Below are 25105 nucleotides of genomic sequence, written 5' to 3'. Positions count from 1 at the left end.
CCTGGTCTAGTGGAAGGTGTCCCTGCCTGTGGCAGAGGGTTGGAACTGGATGAGCTTTAAGGTCCCTTCTAACCCAAACCAGTCTGGGATTTTATGATTCTGCTTTGCTTCTCTTAAGATAACACATACAACCCTTTTGAAGCAGCCTTAATGTCTTCCTTCACTTGCCTCAAGCTGTTATGTTGACGATTTTTTATCTTGATCTAACTTTGCACGATTATGCTTTAGTTGATACTGTTTTGTATGTGTGGCTGAGCTATTTTTCCTCTAACACAATAGAAACATTCATTTTCTCTTGTTTCTGCTAGACGTGGTAGAACAAATTGTTCAGACCTCTTGAATATCCTATAAAACATCCCCATTTGAGAAAGAGATACAGCTGTTCATTATAGATCCTGTCCTTTAATCTCGTTGAATCATTGAGGCAACTTATTTAATTGAAGGACTCTTTTTATTATTAAGAACTTGCTGATCCCTGTAGGGGAAAATCTGTGGACTAGTTTTCATCTTTCTGGCACATAGAAGCATTATAGAGAGGCATTTGAAGTTCTGCATTAAATAAAAGATAGTTAATGTTCATTTGTTTTGTCAGTAATGTTTATGTTGTTGTGTTGCTGCTGTGGGTACCAGAATAGGGTAGATGACAAGAACATGTTATCAATGCTGTTAGGTTTTCAGTTCCTGCCGTTCTGCATTACATCCAAAATGCCTTTTATATAAAACCTGTGATTGCACCTTTATACTACTGATAAGAGCAGGTTATTGCTGTATCATGTTAAACTCGCTGCATGACATCTCTTTTCCTGCACGTTAGAAAGTATATCAGTGCTTACGCCCTGTGCCTATTGAATCACAGTTGACCATTAAGATGTATTAGTTATATAAATAATTGGTGTCTAGATTATTTCATGTATTTGACAGTTCTTCTTGTGTCAGTTTTATTATATTGCTTTGAACTGGAGGTCTGTAAAGGTATTTCTTTTGCTTGTTGGGTATGTGTTCAAGTTTATTGGAGTAAGGTTTTGTGTTCTTTCTAGTACAGGTGAAGTAACTCATTATTCCCTTGTGTCCTAGTTCAGACTTGGATCTCTGAAGCTACAGAAAGTTTTGAGTCCAGCAGAGGTGGTTAAGGAGCTCATTGGCTGCTGTCTGGACTGCCTGGGAAGACTGCAGGCAAAAAATGAGCATCTGCAAAAGGAGAATGAAAGGCTTCTCAGCTGCTGGAGTGATGCAGAGAAGCGGTAAGTTTAAAAGTGCAGTCACAAGGGATCCTTGAGAAACCCACAAATACTTACATTGTCAGTGTGGACTTTGCTGATGGGCACTTCTGAAGTCATACATAGAAAGGAGCACGCAAGTTTTTCTTCTTTGACAAGACTTTTGAGCCCATCTATCTACTGTCCATATAGTTGTCTATCTCCTTCCTATATCAAAGATACAACTGGTATTACAATTTGCAACTGAAGCTGATTTTACCCTTATAAAATAGAAAAAAAGGTAATTACCTCTTTTCTGTAGAATCCTCTCCACTTTCTTCATAAAGCCTTCTGTTTTCCATTATTTCTTGCAATACTTGGGACTAGCAGTTTAAAATATTTACATTTTTGAGTGGGAAATAAGTTGCCATTGCTTTAGTCTGTTTGCCTTGTCAAAGTAGCCAGAATTGTAAAGCCAGTGTGTTGTTATAGGAAAAAGTACCATTATTTTGTGAGAGACTTTTGTAATTGTCCTTTCATTTATGATCTGAATTGTCTGCCACTGCACTCTGTAGTGAAGTAATTTTTGCTTATTTCAGTTAGCATAAAACACTTAGCATATGCAAGTCAGAGATTTATCTCAGTTTTCAATAGCTTTATATGAAAAATTACATTTAGGAACATTGGTGAAAGAATGTAGCTAATTGGCATTAATTTACCTTGATAAAGAGAGCTAGCTTTTGGGAGGAGTTAGTTTTGTATCCCTGTTATTAAAATGAGTTTCCCCTGACAAGCATAAGGCTTTCCTAAATGGTGTTTTACTGCTTAACAGTTTACTGAACAATAGCGTATTGTATAACCAGTATGCTATACTGCTTTACAGGCTAATGCGTAATAGGCATTAGTGCTTGTATCAGTTTCCATGGTGGTGTGGCATTTTCAAAGACATAAAAAAAAAATAAAAATCAATCAGAGTTGCCTGACAGCCTTTGCTCTCAGAAGCAGTGTATTCAGTCTGCTAAAGGTGGTGGTTTTCTTTAGCATCTTTGCTTTGAATAGCTAAAACATGATTTTTCAAAATAAATGCTGAAAGTTGTAAGTTCACCAAGCTTTGTCCATGTTTGCTAAATGAGGAATAGAAATACTTTTTATCCAGATATTGTTAGCTTTTTTGGTTTCATGGGGCTTTTTTTGTTGTTGTTGTTGCTTTGTTGTTTTTTTTGTTTAGTTATTTTTTTTTAATTTTGTTTTTAAAAATTCTTTTTGCCTGCTGTCTTTGCTCTTTTGGCTCCAAACGCTGGACCAGGTGTTGTGAGTTTCTCGGAGCTGAACAAAAGCTTTGCCTGTCTTTGTTCAGTAGGCATGATTTCAGGCTTCATGTTTAGTATCACTCATGGTGTTGGATGATAAGACATCAGATATATAGTATGTGATGTGAAGAATTGTGTCCCCTCTTCACCCAGAGGGTAAGCACATCAGCTCCAGAGTTTCAGCCGCTACAGTTTACTTTGCTTAAAATCTCTTTCTTCAGGACCTTATTAGAATTAAGTGCAGACTTCCAAGGTCTGATTTAGTTCAGGTTGTGCATAGGACACTGGATGGAATAATTCAATCATAAATCATAGAATACTTAGGGTTGGAAAGGACCTTAAGATCATCTAGTTCCAACCCCCCTGCCTTGGGCAGGGACACCTCACACTAAACCATGTCACCCAAGGCTCTGTCCAACCCAGCCTTGAACACCGCCAGGGATGGAGCATTCACAGCTTCCATGGGCAACCCATTCCAGTGCCTCACCACCCTAACAGGAAAGAATTTCCTCCTTATATCCAATCTAAACCTTCCTTGTTCAAGTTTGAACCCATTATCCTTTGTCCTATCACTACAGTCCCTAATGAAGAGTCTCTCTCCAGCATCCCTATAGGCCCCCTTCAGACCCTGGAAGGCTGCTATGAGGTCTCCACGCAGCCTTCTCTTCTCCAGGCTGAACAGCCCCAACTTTCTCAGCCTCTCTTCATACGGGAGGTGCTCCAGTGCCCTGATCATCCTCGTGGCCCTCCTCTGGACTTGTTCCAACAGTTCCATGTCCTTTTTATGTTGAGGACACCAGAACTGCACACAATACTCCAAGTGAGGTCTCACAAGAGCAGAGTAGAGGGGCAGGATCACCTCCCTCGACCTGCTGGTCATGCTCCTTTTGATGCAGCCCAGGATACGGTTGGCTTTCGGGGCTGTGAGCGCACACTGAAGCCGGCTCATGTTCATTTTCTCATTGACCAGCATCCCCAAGTCCTTCTCCACAATGCTGCTCTGAATCATCACATTTCAGTTTCCCTACTCTTAATTTTGTTGACCATCATGGAGGTTTTGTGAGATTTTTCCTGTAGCTCTCTGGGGTCTTTTGAGGTGCAAACCTGTCCTGCTTTCCATTCTGTGTGTAAAATGCCAAGCCCCATTCAGGAGGCTAAATCTGCCTAGTGCGAAGTCTGTAGGATGAATACCAGCCCTGATATGCTGCTGGCGTTTGCCTCAAATGTACCTGAGATAATCTGCTCGGATTCAAATAGTTTGCTGCTGGCAACCCTGTGCCAGACACAAAAATGGGTTCTACTGCTTCCCTCTGCAATTCTAGTTTCTGTGAAGATGAAAGGCAAGAGCACGCCAAAAATCCCTGTGAAGATAAATCTCTTGTAACTCCCTTATTTTTTATCATCTTGCTTATTGTGATGACTTAAGTATAGGATTTTACCTGGCTAAACTTTTCCCTGCCTCCATTGAATGACCCATACATAGCTGACATCAGCATGAGAGTTATTGACTAGCGAGGCTGTTCAGCACTTGATCAAAAGACATAAGATAAAAATTACCAAGGCACTATCTGGCAAGATGCACCATTCCTAGGAGTGTTCAAGGCCATGCTGAACGGGGCTTAGAGCAGCCTGGTCCAGCAGAAGGTGTTCCTGCCTGTGGCAGGGGGTTGGAACTGGATGATAGATAGATAAAGAGGTTATGGAAATTTTCAGAATGATTATTCTGAAAATGCTGCCCATGGTTGCCTGGGACAAGTGTGTGTGTGCACACCTCTGGGATGGATGAGTTAAAATACCAGAGCAGAATAGGTATTGTTTTTATTTAGTATAGGTAATTAAGTAATAATAATCTGTAGCAAAATAAGTCCTTGGCCAATAAGACACAAATTAAATTTCTGATTTGGGTGTGGTATGTATTTTGTATCAAATATCTAAAATTAGCATAGACAAGCCAAAATCAAAACAGCTACTAATTTATGTTGTGGTCAACTTAGTGACAGAATATTTAAACCACAAACAGCTTATAAAAATCCAGGCTACGTAGTTATGGTGCTTGAAATTGACTCTTCAGCATTAGCTCATCAAAATTCAGTGCCATTGCCAGTGCTGGGGGAAGGGTGAATCCAAAGTATAATAGAACTTTGCCATAAGACCAGTAATTGTTTTAGAGAACTGAGGACAAGGATAAATAGCAGAGATGTTGAATTTTTTCTTTCCAGTATTGGATGTGGAAAATGTATAAATGCCTCAAGTTACACAGTTCAAGTTATCCTTTGTGAAGCAAATGTGATTGCTCTACGTTTAGGCAGGGCTTAGAAACCTGGTAGTTACCTTATTTTCTAAATTACCTTATTTTCTCAAAAGCCATAACCATTACTGTTACTAGCTGCTTTCAGTAAGTAGTGCAAGCTTTCTGATAGCTATAAATTTGGGCACATCTAGCGTGTTGAAAGCATTGCACTGAGGTAACAGATCTAAGAGTATAGAAGTTGGAAGGCATGTGCAAATAAGACTTGCACCACTCTAACCATTAACTTCTGTTTATTTTTGTTGTACTTGAAATTTGTCTTTGAGATGAGCAGCTTCTTCATTTGGCCTGGGGAGGTGGTTCTTTAGTGAGACAAATCACGTACAGGCACAAGCATGTGGCAAATTGCATTTGAGTTTGTATTTGTAACTAATGAGGTATTGGAATGAAACCCAGCCATTTTTGCTTTGTGGTAGTGAGATTCAGGTAATTCTACAGGATTTGGTACAGACAGGATTTTGCTACAGACAGATATCATTCCCCATTTTACACAAAATCCTTGTTTACCATTTTGATATATATATAAACATACTTAGTTTCAAGCATATTTGGGCACTTCTAGAAACTGTATTAGGGTTTACAATTCTTTGAGGACTGTCTACTTATTCCCCACTAAACAGTTAACTATTGTAGGTGGAATGTCTCCTAGTATTTGATTAGTACATATTATCTTTCATTTATAAATTATTGAACTGATCTATATGGTAATGATGTTCTGCTATTTGCATTTAAATTAGATGAATTATTTATCAAGTGTATCCCTAAAGCATTACACAGTAGACTTAATACTTTGTGCAATTATTTTCTATTGTCTTTCTTCTTACATCATGGTTTTGATCTATGAACAAAACAATATTTTCTTTTAATTAATATTAATTAATATAGGAAGTCTGTTGAAATTTCTAACCTTATAAATTAATATTTTTAAAATCTGTTTTGTGTTTAGATTTAATAACAAAGGGAACATTCTGAAGTGTTTTTCACAGACTGGTGAAAAGAATGTTTTTCCTGTTACGACTGTTTGCTGTAATGCTGTAGTTACCATGATCAATATATTGATATTCTTCAAGATGTTTCTTTGCTTGTTATGAACACAGGTGTTAAAATGTTTGTGGTTCAACCCAAGGACTAAAAAAGTTATGAAATACAAGATGTAAATATAGGATCTCAGTTGCAACCAGTCACTTCTTTTATTGTGCTTATGTTTGTTTATAATCCAGTGTTCCTTTACTTATGAGACTGCATACATCCATATTTTTTATTTTGTATTTCCATTATATTTTTTTTATTGATACTGATGGACATGCACCTGCATGTTAACCCTTTAAAACCTGAAGAATATTATACTCTGAAGGTACTAAGGGCTTTTTAGTCATTTTTCTATATATTGTAAGTGTTGAGTCCTCTTGCAGGTAATTGTGATTGGTTCAGTGGGGGCTGCATGTATACCAAGATCTCAGCCCCGTATCTGTGCAGTTCAAAATGAAGTTTGCAGCACTGTTATTAGCACTGAATTTGTCTGAATGCAAGTAAAGATTACAGTTTCCATCAAGTGTTGCTGCAGTGTCTGCTGAGCTTTGCCAGGAGCTGATTCCTGTGCCTTGCCAGCTCACCAGAACAACACACAGGTGGAAAGCAGCCAGGCAAAGATCTGTAGCACCCAAGTCTGCCTGGGGAGTCCTGGCAAAGAAAGTTCCAAATCTGTCATAGAATCACAGACTGATTTGGGTTAGAAGAGATCTTAAAGCTCATCCAGTTCCCACCCCCTGCAGTAGGCAGGGACGCCTTCCACTAGACCAGGTTGCTCCAAGCCCCGTCCAACCTGGCCTTGAGCACTGCCAGGGATGGGGCAGCCACAGCTTCTCTGGGCAACCTGTGCCAGGGCCTCACCACCCTCACAGGGAAGAACTTCTGCCTAAGAGCTCATCTCAGTCTCCCCTCTGTCAGGTTAAAGCCATTCCCCCCTGTCCTGTGTGTCCTTGTGTGTGTCCTGCTAAAGTGTAGCCACTTTGGTGAATTCAGCATTGAAACTCAGACGCAAGATGTTGGACAAGTCCTGCATGGATTGGTATGGGGTTTCCTGTAATAGGAATGCTGGTCTCATTACAGAATTTTCTTCTAGAAAACACAGAATTTTAAAAAGAAATAATGTAACAATTAATTTTATATTGTAGGCTAGAAAAATGTGTGGTGGCTAAAGAAGAGCTAGAGGCAGATCTTTATAACCGTTTTATTTTGGTGCTGAATGAAAAGAAGGAAAAGATAAGAAACTTACAGAAGTTGTTGAATGAAGCTAAAGAATCTGCAGCAGCTGCCAAATATACAAGGTATTTCTTAATGTTCCCAAGTTACTTGGTATCATACCTAATGCATAAATTACTTTAGCTTAGTTTCCATTCCTTTGACTCTAGCAGTGACTGACTGCTCTTTCTGGCTAAGTGCTTAGTTATCCAAAACAGTAGTTGGTCATGAAAGCAGAGGATTCTTTATCACTGCAAATAGCAATATATTAATTTGGATGCTGTAGCCACAAGCTAAATATTCAATTAATCTCTCCTTGTTTCTGGTAGGATGCAAGTGATTTTACAATCAGAGCATGTCCCTGCCATTTCTGTAGGTGGCATTATTCTCCCTGAATATTTGGACTCCTTTCGTCCTTTGGTGAAAAAAATCCCAAACCTAAATTTAGAGAATTTTATGTACTTTTTATTTCAAAAATATCCAGAGAAGAGGAATTATTCTAATGCTACTACATGCCTTAATTTGTTTGCTGTTTTTATCTTGCTTTTTAACTTTTTAACAACTTTTATTGTCTGTCATTGTATATGAGTGTTATAAGCTATTCAGTTTGGGGACTCTATGTTGACGTATATCAGCTTACATTGCCTAATAATTATAAATTCTTCTCAAGAATAATAGACAAGATGTGCTTGGTTGTGTTTTGTTTTTTTTCCTAGGGGTACTACAGCTACTACTCAGATGGTTACAGGGGGAGAAAATGAATATGATGGCAGCACTGACGAGGAAAGTGAAAATTTAACACAGCCCTCATTACCACCAGGTAGGACAGAATGTACTGTCTTTCAGGAATATCACAGACAACCCAATCACTTTGTGCGAATAAGCCCTAATGAAGACAAAATACTACCTGACAAATTGACAAATTGCTCTGTGACAAGCTGACCGGCAAGTCCTAAAAATATCTCTTCTAGCATAGAGTATAATGTGCTGGCATTTTCAAATTTGAGAGAGGAAGACTAAAAGCATGTTGTACAAGTGAAGGCACTGTCATTTCTTCCAAAATGACAAATTACATACTTTGCAGAACTAATGACAGTCTTAACAGTATCTGAACCATCAAGAATTACATTTTGAATTCTAGGAATCATGATGTGTGTGCAGTGATTGCTAAAATGTACTTCCTGACAGTTTCAATGGTGCTTAAAAAGGGGAAAGATAGGAGGTTTAACAGCTATAAAAATAGCTGTGTGCCGAAATGGAATAAAAATGTATTTAAAGCAAAATTAATTTTGTCAGTGAATTTTTGCCCTCATGAAGATGCTTATGAAACTTAATTTGACTGATTTTTCCGTGACTGGAGACTTGTAAAGTGTATGGGGTACAGCAGTTGCCCATTATACAGTACCAGATATTTAACTGTAAGTTGTAATTTTGTCAAACTAGTATGACCATGCAGGACAAATGCTATCAAAGTTTTAAAATTGCATTACTGTAGAGTTGTATATATATATGCATATATATTAATTTCCCTTTAAGTCTACAAAGTTTGCTATAGGTTCTCTCACTGGAGCCTTTTATTTTCACTGTAGGTAAAGGTTATCAAGACAACTTGTCACAGCATTTTCCTGTGCATACTGGGGACCAGAAGTGTTCAACACCCTGATACCAGTGTCATTCAGCTTTCTGCTATAATAGTATTCAGTATTCAGATATAAAGTAGTCATTGTCAGAAAACAGGGAAAGTGTCAGTCATGGAAAGAAATAATTTTATATTGTATTATGCTTTTTTGTTCAGAAATCTTTGTTTTCAAGTGTGTTTGGTCAGTTCAGATAGTCTGGGGAGAAATTCTTGACATTTAGTGAAAAGGCAGGGAAAAGCGGATAGTGTTCATTCCTTTGCTACATTCAGTGGGACTTAGCTAGGTCAGTGAGAGTTTTGAGGTAAGACATGTTTTCATTTTAAAATAAAAACAAATGCCCACTGCTCTTCCCAGGCAATCTGGACTGATGAATATTATAGAAGAAAAAATAGCAGCTGTATTTTTATTTGAGTTGTAAACAAAAATGTGCTTTCTGTTCCCTTTGAGGGATACAGAATTCCCTTTGAAGATTTTGATCATGAGTAGAGAGTTCTTTCAGCTGCAAAATTTGCAAGTAATGTGAAGACTATAAACTTAATCCTTTGGGTAACACACTCCAGTGTTTCAAGGTAAAGGCATTCTTGAACCTGCACAATGAGTATCACTTGGATCAGTTGATTGGGTCAGCTGTGTACACTCTTCGTGTGTACACAGCTTTGTCTTTGCATGAACAATAAGCACAGATAGGAGCTGAGTATCTTCAGTAGAATTTTCCCATGCATAAGGAGGTCTTAGGCAAACTGTGTCTTGATGAAGAAGATAGTAGCTCAGGGGTGAGTCGCCTGAGTGGATAATGCTCATGGCTACATCAAGCATTAGGGTTTGTGAAGCTTAAAACATAATGCAGATAATGTTTGTTTTTTTTTCCTGTTTATCTTAATTTTCCAGTCTCTTACTCCAACATTACAATTCTTTTCCTATTGGATTTAGGATGTCATTGTGGGTTGCACGTGTCAATGAGAGTCAAGAAGATCTTTGAGAATGTTCTAGTAGTTATTGGTGAAAGCCACAATCAAGAGAGAAGATCATAATTAAGGAACTACTGTGAGGGAAAGTGAAAGCAAGTGCATATATGCATACATACACACATGAAAAGTGTGCATTTGTATATGTGCATGTCCAAAATTGAAAAAGCAGGAAGCTAATGCTGGTGGTCATAAATGCAAAGTAGGAACTGCAGGAGATGGCCAGAAACCTGTAAAATCTAGACACTTTGAATTCAGCCAGTTAGGATATGTTAAACTGCAGAGATTAAAAAGATGGCTGAGGATTTTTCTTAACCACCAATAATTGTTTGTCTTCAAGAATTTTTGGGACACTGAGGACATTCCAAGGGACTTAATAAAAACTGCTAATATTTAGAAAAAAAATGCAAAAAATAAAAATAAAAATTACACATTCAGTTATGAGTGTATTAGTTGGTGTTGATTTGATGCAAGTATTGGAACAAGACTCCATTAAAGAAAAATACAAAGAAAAAGAGTAAAAATGGTTAATTACAATCTTTGTAAAGGTGCAGAAAGTAGAGGTTCAAAACTAGGTACTCATGTCTTCAGTGATGAGATTACCAGCTGGCCGGTGAAGGTAAAATTAGTGAAGTAATTGACTGATTTCCATAAGATACCATGCTGCACCACATTTTATCCGAGAAACTAGAACATGAAAATTAACATAAGACATGGCCAATATATTCTCAAATGAGGTAATATGTCTATCTTAAAATATAAATAGAAAGTTAACAGTCCTTGTATCTGTAAAGTGTGAAATTTGAGATAATTTATACAAACCAATTTGCATTTTGGGATACACCAGCTATAACAAATTGTAAGACAGTGCAATGCCATGATTTCCAGTCCTTTGACAGCTTTGACTTGAGAAAAACAAGAAAGTCTCAAGCTTTGCTTTGTCTAGCTCCTCCTGCCATATAAAGCTTGATGCTTCCAAGGATTGCTATCATCTTCTCTAGGTAGACCTATCTTGCAAAGCCAAGAGCTACTTTGACATTTTCATTCTGCTCCATGCTGCATCCATTCTGGGCAGGTGGCACTGCTCTGCTTGGCCTTGTAGGAATCAGTTTAGGCTTAGCCACATTACTGTAAGTGGTCTGTGCCTGACTTCTTACCAGTTTGTGACTTCCCAGTGCTGCCTGCCTCACCTGATAGGGAACCACTGGTCTAGTGTAAAGCTACTTTGGAAATTAAAAAACATACAGACTGTTTTCTAAAGAAGAAATGATTGTAAAAAAAAAAACAAAAACCAAACAAACAAACAAAAAAACCCCACTGAAAGAAAAAAGAAAACACCAAAACCAAAAAATACATTAAAACATTAAGGGTGTGAAAATAAGCAAATTTACAAAGCTGTGGCAAAAGGGACTGTGTGATTCTTAAGTCAAGATATGATTTGGCTCCTTGATGCAGTGCTATGTCAAATTTGGACATACGGTTTTGAAGAAAAAATGTAAATGTTAGCAAGTTAGGGAGAATAATGTGATAACAGTGGAGGGATTAGCAAATGATTTAAATGAAATTATGAGAAGGATCTTAATCATGGCTTTCAGGGTCTAGAAAAAACTACGTTGCAAAATTATGTCAGTTTAGATGATGGTGTTTCTGTCATGCTGAGGTAGGTGTTTAAGGACCTTGAATAACTGGAGCTTAACATTAGGCAAAGACAAAAGTGGGACAGGTTGGATGGGCCTTGGGGCAACCTGATCTAGTGGAAGGTGTCCCTGGAACTGGATCAGCTTTACGGTCCCTTCCAACTCAAATTATTCCATGATTCTATGATTACTCCTGACTGTTGGAACAGTTTGGAGTGGGTTATGATAGTTTGCATCATTGCCAGCATGGAAATCACAATGGCATGCTTTTAATAAAAAGACAAAAACTTGTTCATATAAGCATGAACTTAAAAGAGGGTCACAACTAATGTCATGTTGAGGGTTGCAGATGGCTGTTTCTATGACAGCTTTTCCTCTATAACATCATATGAACTCCCGAATGAGACCAATTCTTGTGTCTTCTACAAAACTGAATTTACTCATAACAAATACTCAGCAAGGCTGAGTATTTAACTTCAGATAACTTTTGCACAGAAGTTATTTCCCTACAATGGCTGTTAAACTGTAATCTAAAAGCTTACCTAAAAATTGACAGGTTTGGCACTGACAGTACCATTTGTAGATATGATTTATGGTTTGCTTTTTGACAGCAGTTTCTACTTCAGAGCTTAAAGCCAAAATCAAATGAAACATGGTAGGTGTCCTGGGTTCAGCAGTAGCAGTCATGTTTTTCCTTTGTGTTAACTGGTGCAGTGCTGTGTTTTGACTTCTAGCTTGAGAACAGTGTTGGTGAAGCCGATGTTTTCGGTTGTTGCTAAGTGATGTTTACCCTGACCAAGGACTCTGTGAGGCTCATGCTCTGCCAGGGAGGAGGGGAAGCTGTGAGGAAGCAGAGATGGGGCGCCTGACCCGGGCTAGCCAGGGAGGTATTCCATACCACAGCACGTCATGCCCGGGGTGGGGGGTGACTGGGAGTTACTCGGAAGGACAGGGGCTTCCGGGTGGAACTCGTTTTCTTGGCCGGTGGTATCGTATTCTCTTCCCTTGTTATTTTCCCTTATCATTGTTGTAGTTGACAGTAGCGGTGGTGATTTGTTGCTGGACTGTTCTTGTCTCAACCCGTAGGAGTTGCACTCTCTCGATCCTCCTCCTCGTTCCTCCGGGAGCGGGGAAGGGGAGAGCCCCGGTGCGGGGGGAGGGGGGGGGGGGGAGACGGACACGGACCTCGATTGTTGTCAGCTCGGCACCACTCACTGGGAGTGAGTGAACAAGTTACCTGACTGGGTTTAAACCACGACAGTAGGTTTTGTCTCTAATCTACACACTGATGTAGTTAATACTTTGTATTGCAAGGGAACAAATTAAAATGGAATTAGGCATTTTAGTGTAGAGCACTCAGTAAAACAACTGATGTGTAAGAAAAGTACAACATTTAGAAACAGTGCAAGTTTTATAAGCAATACTTTGTGTCTTTCTATACAACAGCTTTGCGCATCACGCCATAAGGATGTGGAAATTTATTTAGACTTATGAATGTAAGATTTATAAAGGCACACAACTTCCCCTTTCACTGCAGTTTAAAATATTCCTAAGGAGCAGCTATATATATGATGTGCCAGGTCATTGTAAATGCCTGTAATCTCTTGAGTTTCTGAAGGACAGAGAGGAAATCCTACTATTAAGCAGTTCATGAATGGGTTTCTTAGGAGCAGGGAGGAGGTTGCTTTTGGTTTGTTTTGTCATTTATTTTACTTCAGGGTTGGTATAATTCTGTCTAAGCCACCAAAACAAGATATAGTTGTTTCCTTCACTACTTGTACTTCAACAAAGTTCCAGGTACTTTTAAGGCAGCTCATACTTGAGACTGTTTCTGTGTTGTCTCGTTATTTCATTCCTCCTGCATCTAGTTGCACCTGGTCTTGCACTTCAACACTTTAATCAAATATCTGATATTTTCTTTAGCTTGACTGTTGTCTGTCATTTTTAGGATCCTCATTTTTGGTTGGGACCACTACGTCATGTGATAGTAGAACGATACACACAGAGATGAGAAGCACATGGAACGGGCTTGGAAAGATTGCAGAAGAGATGTTGAGAGGTGTAATTTTTTTCATAGAATCATAGAATAGTTAGGGTTGGAAAGGACCTTAAGATCATGTTCTCTCAACAAGCAGGACCTGCTTGTTGGGTTTAGTTGTTTTTTTAATTATTTTAAAAAGGCTGGAATTTGCCAGTCTGTATTTCTGTTAGCCCACAAGAGTGACTTGGAACTAAACATAATACCACCACATTGATGGAGTAAGTTTCTGTCATTTTAGAGTGTAGAAACCGTTATTCTGATTAAAGACAATCCAGAATGCAACACAATGGTTCCTGCTTCCTCATTCTTCTGCTCAGTGATGAATTTTACTGTTATTATTTACTCTACCTATTTCTCCTGGGGGACGCAAAATGCCAGTAAGATTATCAAAGAAAATATGATTTGATGTCATAATTAGCAATCATGTCCTTGCCATACAAATGGAAACCTTTTATTAACTGAAAAATACATTGGTGGTCCATGAGTGAGGAAGCATTTAGGATAGGAGTAAGGATTGGATAAACATTCACCTTTTCTGGTGCCTTCTTAGAAGCTTCAAAGGTAGATGAAAGGTAATAGTTTCCCTCTTCACAGTGTTTGGAAGATGACCAAAGAAGACAAGGTTATTCCTCTTCCCAGGTATATGACAGAACTGCAGGAAAAGATATAAAATACTGAAATCTGTCATAGGTATGAAGGGTAATAAAGCAGATAAGAGAAAACCAATGAAAGAAATGATTTTACAATTTATTATGTTATTTTTAGTTATAATGCTACTGTAAGTGGGTGCTTGTAGACAAAACAAGGCTACTGGCCACCAATTTACAGTCAGCTTGCTTCCTTTCTAGTTTATTTTCTCTTTCCCATGAATTCCGTAGTCATATTTCACATTGAAATGAGTGGAATTTGCTGCTCCTTGGAATGAGGAAGGGTCTTGTGATCTGGCCTGTTGGATTAAATGAAATTTTATGTTCTGTGTTTCTCACCACACGTATGGAGAGAAACCTAATATTATTAACTAAAATCTAAATTTAGAAACTAAATCAACACTTAATATTCCATATTAAGTGAATCCTCAGACTTCCAATGCTCATCCTTTTCTATGTGTTTGATGATGAGAACAGGTTCAAAATTGTTTCTAATAAACTGGCTATGATGGCCAAAATAAATAAGAGCAAACACCTTACCATTTTCCACTGTTTTACTATGTAAATGTTCTCATCCCCTTCATTCAGGTTCCTGCCTTGGGGATCATATATTGTGCCTTCAGGAGGCTATGACCCTTTAAATTTAATTAGCTCTCTTGCGCAGACCAAACCACTGGTGGGTTGATGCTGGTGGTTTATAAGCTTTTTCAACATTATTGAAAAAAAAACAAACAAGCCTGTTAGAGCACCTGATTGTGCTGTGCACTTCAACCTCCGTCAATGAAGGCTTCTCTTTTAAAGACTGTTTTAAGGAGTTTTAGCACTTGGCTATTTCAATTGACTCTAGCCTTATACTATGATTATTCTGTTTTTTTGTCAAGCTATAATTGGGAATGGTTCATCCCAAGGAATAATCTCATTTCCCTTTCCCTTAAAGCTGTAGATATCTTTTTTCTGAAACTTGGTATTGAACTCCGTTTTTATGTTTAACCTGAAACCTGATGGTTTTATGCCTCAAAAACATTTGCTGTTGTCAGTCTGCTTTCCTTCTGTGTTATACTAGGTCCTGTGGTCAAAATGCATTTACAGTGTGAATATCAATGTTTCATGTACTTTTAAAAATCCTATTATAAATATTGAACTAAGAGGGATTAGGAAGGTATTACTTAAAAAAAATACTATTAAAATTATTAAAACTTTATAGCTCTGCATACACCTTCTTATTGCACATGCTTCAGTATATAGTGATGCAGCTGAATGTGACTGCCTCTAAATAAGTCATTGTTTATTCAGTTAAGAGATAAAATATAATTGTAATAGATTTATGCTTTAGTAAGGCTGTTGCAAATTACTAAATTTGGTGATTGACCAAAAAAGTAGAGTACCTAATGATCACACAGCAGGTTAAGTGCAATAGAATTGACTAATACAAAATAAATAAAAAAAAAAAAAGTTTTTTTGTGTATTAAGCACATCACACTGTTACACATGATTTTATTTCCTTACTGTACTTTTTTTTCAGTATAATTTAAGATCTCTCAATTCATCAAATTAACTGTCTTTATCAGAGTTAAGCTGAATTGTAAGACTCCAATTTTAGGATAATTTCCAGTTCAAGCTGAAAATTCCAAACTTAATGCACTTCCATGACTGCTGTTGGGCAATAGTCATGGAAAAACCCATGTTTGTGTTTGTTTTCCTTCCACCTCAAAACTAGTTTAAACATTTCAGCAATGTACAATGTGAACAGAGGTAGAATTATTTAGTATTTTTCTTTGAGTTTTATGTATCCATGAAAAGAGGAGCAATTAACATAAAGTTCCAGTCATTTAAAAAAATACAAATAAAATCCACCAATGAAGCAGTACTGTTATAAATTTTATCTTCTTCCATGAATAAGCATGGAATAGGTTTTTCCCGAAGGAAGTGACCTATCTATATATTTGTATGGCTTGCTGGGGTTCTAATGTGACCTCTACTTCTCTTCAAAATGTGTTGTACTTTCAGGCTTGAGGGCCTGAAAGTATTAGCAATGTTAGGCAGAGATAACACATCCTCACTGTGTTTATGTGGAGCACCAACATGTTCCTATGGGACACATAAAGGAAGTATAGAGCCTCCTTCTGTTCTTGCCCGTATTTCACACCAATTTGGCATGTTCCCAATAGGCTGTAATTAGAGCAGAGCTGGGCATAAATTCCTTGAATCAAGGCACTTTTGCACTGAGCATGCACATTCTGATACTTGTTTCCTGTGCAAAAACCCTGTAACTTGACATGACAGCACTAATTCAGTGGGGCCCTTTCTTTGTTTTCTCTTCTTCATGAACTACAGAAGACTTATTTGAACACACGCTGGTTGAGAATGTGATTCATCAGTTGTGAAACTATAGCATTAGTGGTGCTGGAGTGGTGCCACAAACAACCCTGCTCTGTTTCATCCTCCTTCGATAAACAGTTAAAGAACAACTGCTTATCAGGTAAATAGGAAACTTCTGACAGTCATCAATAACCTGTCTAGGGTAATCCCCATTCTAACACTTTTTGTTTGTTCTTGTGCTTTTAAGTCACAAACTCTGCATTTATTTGTTTAGTATCGAGCATAATGGTCCTTCTAGATCTGTCATAATTGAAAGAACTAGCAACAATTATTCTTCTTGTGCGAAAATGTGCTTCAACATGAGTTATGAACTACAGAAATTAGCGAATGTAGTGTATAGTGACAATAGTGCTTTATTTTCATCTGTGTAAACCTGCCAATGAAGCTACTGCATCACACAATTTTATTATGGACTTCATGCCACATGCCCATGCTAAGCAATTCTAAGAGTTGCAGGTCATAAATTGTTCACCAGAAGATGCACTCAAAAGGTGACTTTTGCTTGGGATTGTTTTGGAACGAGGACTTGTGGGGGTTTTTTAGTTTTTTTTGTGGTTTTGTTTTTTTGTTTTGTTTTGGTTTTTTTGGTTTGGTTTGGTTTTTTTTTTTTGTTAGTTTGATTTTGGTGGTTTTTTGGCCGGTGGTTTGGTTTTTTTTTGGTGAAGGATGTTTCACTCTATCATGACTGTTATGGTTTAACTGCTTTTGATGTAAATAATAATCAGGTCTAAGTTAATGGGAATTTTTAATTTTGTGTTCACACCAGTTATTGTGATAGTTTTCTTGTGCGTGTTACTAAGCTAGGTGTTTGCTTCTGGTGTCTGAATGATTTTATATAGAGATATAATTCAGAGAGGAAGAAAAGGCATCGAAAATATTTAAGTATACTTCATGGTATACTGAAAAGAAATAAAGCCGTTCACATGCATATAGCACAATGCATTAGTATTCCCTTCTGTCTTGGAAATGTGGATGTACTTTAGAAGGATTTATCTTGGGTTTAGCAGTATGAGCTCTTAGAGAAGTGTCCTTTCATCAGAGAGGAGTATTGGTTCTTGAGAAAAATGTTTCCTGCAGGGGTACTGATAGGAAGTTTCTATAACCCTGAACATTAGAATAAAAGCCCTTATCTTCAGCTATTGAATAGGCTGCATATCAGGCTCAACTAGCAAAGCCCATATACCGCAGATTCTTGCAGACCAGAGAGTTGTGTTTTCAGTGAGCAGCATGTTCAAGCTGAGTTTGCTGACATGACTTGAAACCTGTAGCTGTTGCACATTTAACAACAGCTCTGAGAACTTTAAGATGATTTTTTTGGTAGGTTGTCCTAAACTTTGTGTCTCACGTGTTACTTTGCACAGTAACAAGTGTCCACTTCTGAACTGTGAATGTTGTTTCTATCTGACAAAATGTTGGAGGGGCATTTACTCTGGACACCTGTGTAATATCCACTGTAATAATTATCTTAATTACTTCCCAACTGTATTACAATACAGCCTATCTTGATTGCTGAAGATTGCACTATGGCCCATGGTTGTTTCCTTGATTTATTACTTTTCCAAGTTTTCCTTGTGGGTTTTTTTTTTTCTTTTTTTGGTTTGGTTTGGTTTCTTATTATTTTTTCCATCCTTGTTTTTAACTTGAAATTTTCTTGACTAAACTTCACACTGTGTGTCTGGTAGGTCTTTGATAGATTTAAGAGTTGGTCTCCCTGTTTGGGTTTGTTTCCTGTAGCTCTTTTTTATTTCTTAAAACCCTGTGGACACTTGGTTGGAAATATAGTTTGTCTCCTAAAGAAATGGTGAAAACTTCATACTATATAAAATAAGAATAGAATAAGGCCTTATTTTCTTTTGATCCTGTAAAAGCCTTTTATTAAGAAGGAAGTACCTTTGCTGTATGGGCTAAAAGTGTGTCATGGGTTCAGCAATAGCAGTCATTTTTCCCCTTCTTGGTAGCTGGTGCAGTGCAGTGTTTTGATTTTCGGCCTGGGAACAGAGCTGGTAACAATGATGTTTTGGTTTGGCCAAGGACTTTGTGAGCCTCATGCTCTGCCAGGGAGGAGGGGAGGCCAGGAGGAAGCAGAGACAGGACACCTGACCCAAACTGACCAAAGAGGTATTCCATACCACAGCACGTCATGCCCAGGATGTAACTGGGAGTTAGCTGGAAGGGCTGGGAGACTGCAGGGTTGGAGGAGGTATCGGTCAGAGCTTGATCGGGCTTGGGGGGTGAGTTATCGGTCAGCTGGTGCTGAGGTGTTGTATTCTCTTCCCTTGTTATTTCCTTTATCATTATTATCATTGGTGGTAGCAGTAGTGATTTGTGTTATACCTTAGTTACTAAACTGTTCTTATCTCAACCCGTGGGAGTTGCATTCTTTTCGATTCTCCTCTCCATCCCTCCGGGAGTAGGGGGAGGGCAAGAATGGGGGGGGGGGGGGGGGGGTGTGAGTGAATGAATTACCTGAGTGGGTTTAAACCACGACAAAGTGACAAATGTAATACCTAAAATTTTTGTGTTTGGGTTTGGGGTTTTGTTTGGTTAGTTGTTTTACTTCTTCTCTCATTCTTCGTTCTTCTGTCCTGCTTATTTCACTAGATATTTTTGTTATTTATGTCCACCTCAATTAATAGGTGCTGTCATAAAATCACTTTCCTATCTATCCTTTAGCTTTCATTCTTAAAATAGCACCTGTATCAATCTAAAAGATATTGACAGTGAAGTGGTAAAATTGTATTTAAAAAAAGTTGCTTTAATTATTTCTTTGTTGAGCATTACACTGGAAAGCTGAGAAGTTCCTTTTCATCTTTAGGATTTAAAGGCTCTCCTCCAGGACTTTCTTACCCAAATCTACATAATGCTACATACCTCACATACACAAGTTTCATGTAGAACATGAGGTGTTTGTAAAATGGAAAAGGGGAGTGGAAAATGGCTTTAAAGTAATTCAGAGGTAATAGGCAAATTACATCTGTAATTACTTTTCCTGTTTTGTATGTTTTGCTGTATTCTGATTGTTTTTAAAGATTAACCTGAGCTTGTTGGTTTATGCTTCTCTACATACAAGAAGCCAAATGATCTCATAAAGCGACTATTGGCTACAAAACCTGTATTCAAGGAGATCAAACATCAAATTTCACATGTACCTGATGGAGGAGAGACTTTTTCAAAACTGGAGCTGTCAGCAACATCTTATTAGTGTTTTTACGTACTGTATAAAGGGAGAAAAAAGATATAATGCCATATCAAAAGTATCATCAACTCTGTCTTCTGCTTTTATTTTTTTTTAATTGAGACTAGAATCTTAAACAGGGAGACCATGTATTTCCTCATGCTTACAAATGCCTCATGTTATTTACGTAGTTGTTCGTGTGTTTAATTTGTTTTACTCTGATATGACACACATAATGTGACAATTGCAAGAGCAAAACGGCAATTCATGAGGCTCAGAACTTTACATATGTGTAGGAAGACAGGTGCAAAACCCATTCTGTAGTCTTAAAGTCTATATTCTAAAACAGAGTCATTTTTACTGTAGTCGCATCAAATCTCTGAAAGTCACATGTGTAGATGAAATGGTGATATGGGTCTGTGCACCCTGAAATGACTCCCCTGTCTCAGAAGCTAGAGATGTAACTTTTCTTTTAAAAAGGTAGACTTAAATAAAAGCGTAATCAGAGATGCAGTGGGCTTTCTGCACCTTTCACCCCCTGTTCACAACTCTTTCCCTAGTGACAGCTTTTCTCATCTTCCTGTGAGACAGCAGTTAGTAGGTGTGGTTTTGATCACCTGGGATTAATAGTCACACTGAAATCACTGGGCTTTCTTTTGTATTCTTTACAAATTGAAACCTTTACCAAGAAGGTATCCCTGTAGTCAAGCTATTAACCTTTTCTTCCATTGTAGCTTATAAAAATGTCATTAATAGCTCATTTATAACTCAACTACCAGATCTGTCAGTGTGTAAAAAGACATGTTATCACTCCTTTCATGCAAACAAAATTTGGATGCTCAGTACGCTGCTTGGTATTTAATATTCTGGAAATTTGTGCCTACATTTGAAATCTAAATATAAATGAAAATGGGTACCCAGTTTTAACTGTCATTTTTTTAAGGAATGTGCAACACAGAACTTAGCCTTTTTTATAGATGCTAGTTGTATCCAAAATCAGCATAATTAAAATAAAAAAAGGTATAATAGCATATGTTTGTGTGTACCGGTACTTTTGCATATATGAAGGATATAATAAAATAAAAAATTACCAGTTATTCTATCATAGCATTTCTTAGTCTCAAGCAAATAACCTTTTCAGTAATTTGAAAAACACAACCAAAAGAAATTAGTATGCAGTATTGATGTCCATGGTAGAAAACCATTTTACTATGCCAGTTTCAAATCTCTCCCACTTCACTGCCAGGGCATTCCTTTGTTTAGTTTCAGAGGTTGTTTTTCATTTAGTAAAAATATTGAACTTTCTTAGCAGAAAAGTGAACAAGCACTTCATTGGAAACTGTGCTGATAGCTAAGAATCTCAAATGTCAAGAATGACCCAAAATAACTTCCATGGTTTCATTAATTAATCAGTCAATAGCTTGGAAAGTTACTCCTGGCAACGAATTCAAAAAATGTAGAATGCAGGAAAACAGGTAGAACCTAAACTTAACATAAAGCTACATTTAATACCAGAATTTTATGTTGGTGTAACTTTTCTTACTTGCATATGAGGTCTGTAGAGAAAACTGCACAAATCCCTGTTACAGATGCTTTTGACATTAAACTGCTGGTTTGTTTTCATCACCATGTTTTTTGCAGCTCAGTGTAGTCCTTATGCCTGCCATCAGATCTGTTTTTCCTCATCTTCCCCTCACCATTCACCTTCTCTTATATACAGCCTTGTCATTAATTAACCCATTCATTGGAGTAAATTAATTTTATCTCTGTAAGGATCCTTTTTGCTTGAAATAGAGAAATAAACTGAACTTGTAGGAGAAGATCTTCCAGCAGTACTTTGGCTGCCAAGCTCAGCTCTGCTCCAGCAGCTGAGATTTTGGATCTTCCAGGTCTGTTTATCTGGCTAAACTGTTTCTGCTTATACACTGCTGTCCCTGGATTTCTGTCTGCTGATCCTGCAAACTGCAACTGTCTTCAAATTAATAGGGCAAAAGCAGTGCTTATTTGGGACCAGCCATACTGCGAGCTGTTGTCTCAGTCAGGAAAAAATAGCTCTTTAATCTATAACCATGAGCTGAATTCTCACAAGGATACTCATTACTTAGGTTCCTGGGAGAGAAGGGTCAGGTCATGAGTATCTGATTGCCAGCAATTTCCTTAAGACCTTTCCTGGGAAACATGAGGCAGGCAGTCAGAAGTCTTTAGAGTAGGAGTTGAGAAGCACTATGTGAAAAATATAGTGGTTAACTGCTTTGTAACCTCCAGGAGTTCTTCCATAGGGGTGATGGCATTCTGTCTCTCTCTGTGGCTTAAGGTTATTTTAATTTTGTTCCACCATCTCCACATTATGTGAATGCACTTCATTTGCTGAAGACTTTCGTGTAATTTCACATAATTTAAAAGAAAATATGCAAGAATTTAAATATAAAATAAAGCTGTTGTCTAATCCCTACTCAAGAGTTTACTTCATTACACCTTAACAAATATTAGCTTCTTTAGTTACACATAAAACTCGCTCTGTTTTAGGAATGGTATTATTAATTACATGGCTCACTGGTAGCTCATCACTCCTGCAGAAAACATTTTGTTATGCAATCCTTTAATTCAGGCAAGACTTTCGGAATGTTGATGAAGGTGAAATCTTCCTTGCTGTTCCATTTTTGTTTAAAAGATGAGGATAGAAAGCACATTATAAAAACACTCAGTAACTGCCCTGAAGTTGCCCAGTGGCCCAAGAGATGTGGAAGGAATATTTTTCTCAGCAAAAGGGAGAATTGGGGTACATCTCTGAGAACTGAGATGCTGGCTTCTTGCATCATTGATCAGTGTATGCTAAAGAGCATGTAAATGAAGCAGATAGCAAAGTGTATGCTTTCATATTTGAAACAGCATACATACCATTATATGACATAGAATCTAACTGCTAGATTATTTGCAGTAAGGAGTAGTGTCTGATGCAGAGAACCCCACAGGAAACCTTAGGAAAATCTCATGGAAATTATGTTTTCCAAAGCATTTGCATTTTGTGAAACACTGCATTCCCTTTGTTAATCAATATACTTTTTTCTTGACTTCCAATGACTTCTGTTTTCTAAATGTGAAAAGCCAGCTACATTTTCTGTTGAGATTTCCAGAAACATATGGGAAAGTAAAAACTGGATGTACAATATGAACAGGATACTTGGTAGTAAATAATTTTCTTGGCCAGTTGGTTTACAAAAAAAAAATCCTTCCGAATCCTAAAAACAGGGTTGTTTGTAGATCTCCGATGCCTATGTTTTTTACCTGGCTGTTTTTCTCAGCATCTAATTGCAACACAGCATGTAACAGCTCATTTTATGTTTAGTCCTAGTGCTAAAACAAGGTTTAAAACAAGGGCTGTGATGAAAATCACCTGCCTCTCCATTCACGGTGAAATTCCACTCATCTTAATTGCTTGGCATCAGCTTTCATCTATATCAAAAGATGAATCCTTATCCACAGCACATTCAAACACTGCTCATTCATATTAGCATTAAAAGGATTCAGTTCATTACTTGTTCCTTGGCACAGGTCTATCACTCACTGTTTGCTTTAACTGAGAAGGATTACAGGCTGCCTGAAGACTCAGTTCCCTGATTTCCTCACTTAACAACAGCAAATCTGAGTCACAGTTCCCAGCGCTTCCTTATTTTAAACTGTGTAGCAAGGTGTGCTTAATAAATCTCCCTACAAAACACTGATGCTTGTTTGTGTGTGGCTGCTCCATGAAAAATGAGCCTTTATGCAGCAGATTAATAACACATTGATGCTCAGCGAAAAAGTCAACTCAAATGTTGTCACCTACCTTGATTTTAAAAAAAAGGTTCTCACTGGCATAGCTTAGCCCTGTTCTTCTAAAGAAATTTATAGTGTTAACAAGTGAGTTATGGGACTGCAGCACCCAACTTCACCATCTACCATCTGGTTGAATTATTAGAGCCAGAAGCTTAGGCCAGGTTGGACGAGGCTTGGAGCAACCTGGTCTCATGAAAGGTGTCCCTACCTGTGGCAGGGGACTAGAAGTGGATTATCTTAAGATCCTTTCCAGCCCTAGCCATTCATTGATTTTATGATTTTATGGTCAGGTAACAAGGTGATGATTTATTAGTGACTTATACCTGTAAAGCCTCTTGTCTTGCATCACGGTAGCCCATAGGAGCTAGGTGGTGGATTTTCAGGAATATTACTGAAGTAGCCAGCTAACTTGCTGCAAAACAATGCAAGTATGCAGCCATGGGGTCAGAGGAAATAAAACACATGCCTCACAAGCAGAGGACGAAAGCACTAAAAGTATCCACCATGTGAGAAAGTCAGAAGATTTGGGGACAAATAGAAAGGAGAGCAAAAAGTAAGAATAGTCAATTTTGAAGGAAAATGGCACAGGAACAGAATTGGCTTTACTGCTGATCATACTGAATGTCTTTGGCTCTTGATTTGATCACAGGGTAAGGGTGACGGTAAATAAGGCAATAGTCTGCTTAGTTTTTTGGTGGTTATGGCTGTTGAAATACAGTTGCTTTGGACAGATACAGCTACAGTTGCTTTTATATTGGACTGTTTGATAGGTAAGACTGAGCCTGTGTGGAAAGCTGAACTGACTCTTAGTGACAGAGCAGCTCCGCTTCTGACATTGAATTATAGGCAAATTTGAAACTTGGCAATTTTTAGATAGATGTAAGATGTAGATGGACCTTTAGATTAGATGAATTTTCAATCACTATACTGTGCTGCCATTCATTTTCATATGATCTTTATGTCTGCTCCATGTTTAAAACCATATCATTAGCCAGTGAAATTTAGGAATGTGTTTTGCCAAGTGTTTGTAAACTCTGAGAATATTGACAAATCACTAACCAAGCACAAGTTGCCATCAAGGTACAGATGAAAGTTAAATACACATCTTCCTCAGGTGCCCAGGAGGAATAAGTTCCTATCATGCACTCATCTTTTGCAAATGAAGCTTCTCACGTGAGCGTGTTTTATCTTCGCATCAGTGTGGGGAAGAGAGAGCTGTTTTCTTTCTGGAATTTCTAGTCTGTATTTCCAAGACACAGTTGAGGCTTGTAGCTTTTTGGCCAGATATAGAAAGTGAGTCTGGCCATCAAGGGCTTGATAAAGATTTTTGTCACTTTTGACATGAATGCATCTTTTTTTTTTTTTTTTTCCCCTATGATCAGAGATGGAGCTGGACTATAAATGATGGAAAAAATGTGATCTTCAATTTCCCACCTGCCTGCATCTAAACTGATTTTTCTGAGAAAGAAATGAAAGGTGTCACACAGCTAACCATTACAGTGAGCAGCTGACCTCAATTACTGCATGCTGATGACACTGACTGCATCAGACCAAGGGGAAATCAGATCTCTGTCATGAGACCTGTCACATCAGGAGTCTCTTGCCTGTGAAACAGGGCAGGGACTAGAAGATTCTCACTGGGGAATTTTTAAAGGCTATGTGTGCTTTTAATCTATCTTTAAGATATCTGAGCCTCGAGATGGATGTCAGTTGTTTTCACAAAGCATCAGCAAGGTCAAAACTGTGACTG

At 37.9% G+C, this 25105-nt stretch overlaps 1 protein-coding gene across 2 annotated transcripts in view; it reads left to right on the top strand.

The window, feature by feature from the left end:
- Nucleotides 1-25105, top strand: part of XRCC4 (X-ray repair cross complementing 4) — a 169433-nt gene that overhangs the window by 55058 nt on the left and 89270 nt on the right. For both annotated transcript variants that reach the window (XM_061478721.1, XM_061478722.1), the window contains exons 3-5: nt 1075-1241; nt 6989-7141; nt 7772-7875. In XM_061478721.1, coding sequence (XP_061334705.1) covers nt 1075-1241; nt 6989-7141; nt 7772-7875 — 424 coding nt within the window. The remainder of the gene's footprint in view (nt 1-1074; nt 1242-6988; nt 7142-7771; nt 7876-25105) is intronic.

This window comes from Pezoporus flaviventris, unplaced genomic scaffold (genome assembly GCF_033815535.1).
Source record: "Pezoporus flaviventris isolate CSIRO_AGI_PZ_B2104156 unplaced genomic scaffold, CSIRO_AGI_Pfla_v1 ptg000131l, whole genome shotgun sequence".
Lineage (NCBI taxonomy): Eukaryota > Metazoa > Chordata > Aves > Psittaciformes > Psittacidae > Pezoporus > Pezoporus flaviventris.
The sequence above is the reverse complement of the archived record's forward strand: the minus strand, read 5'-3'. Positions and strand labels throughout refer to the sequence as shown.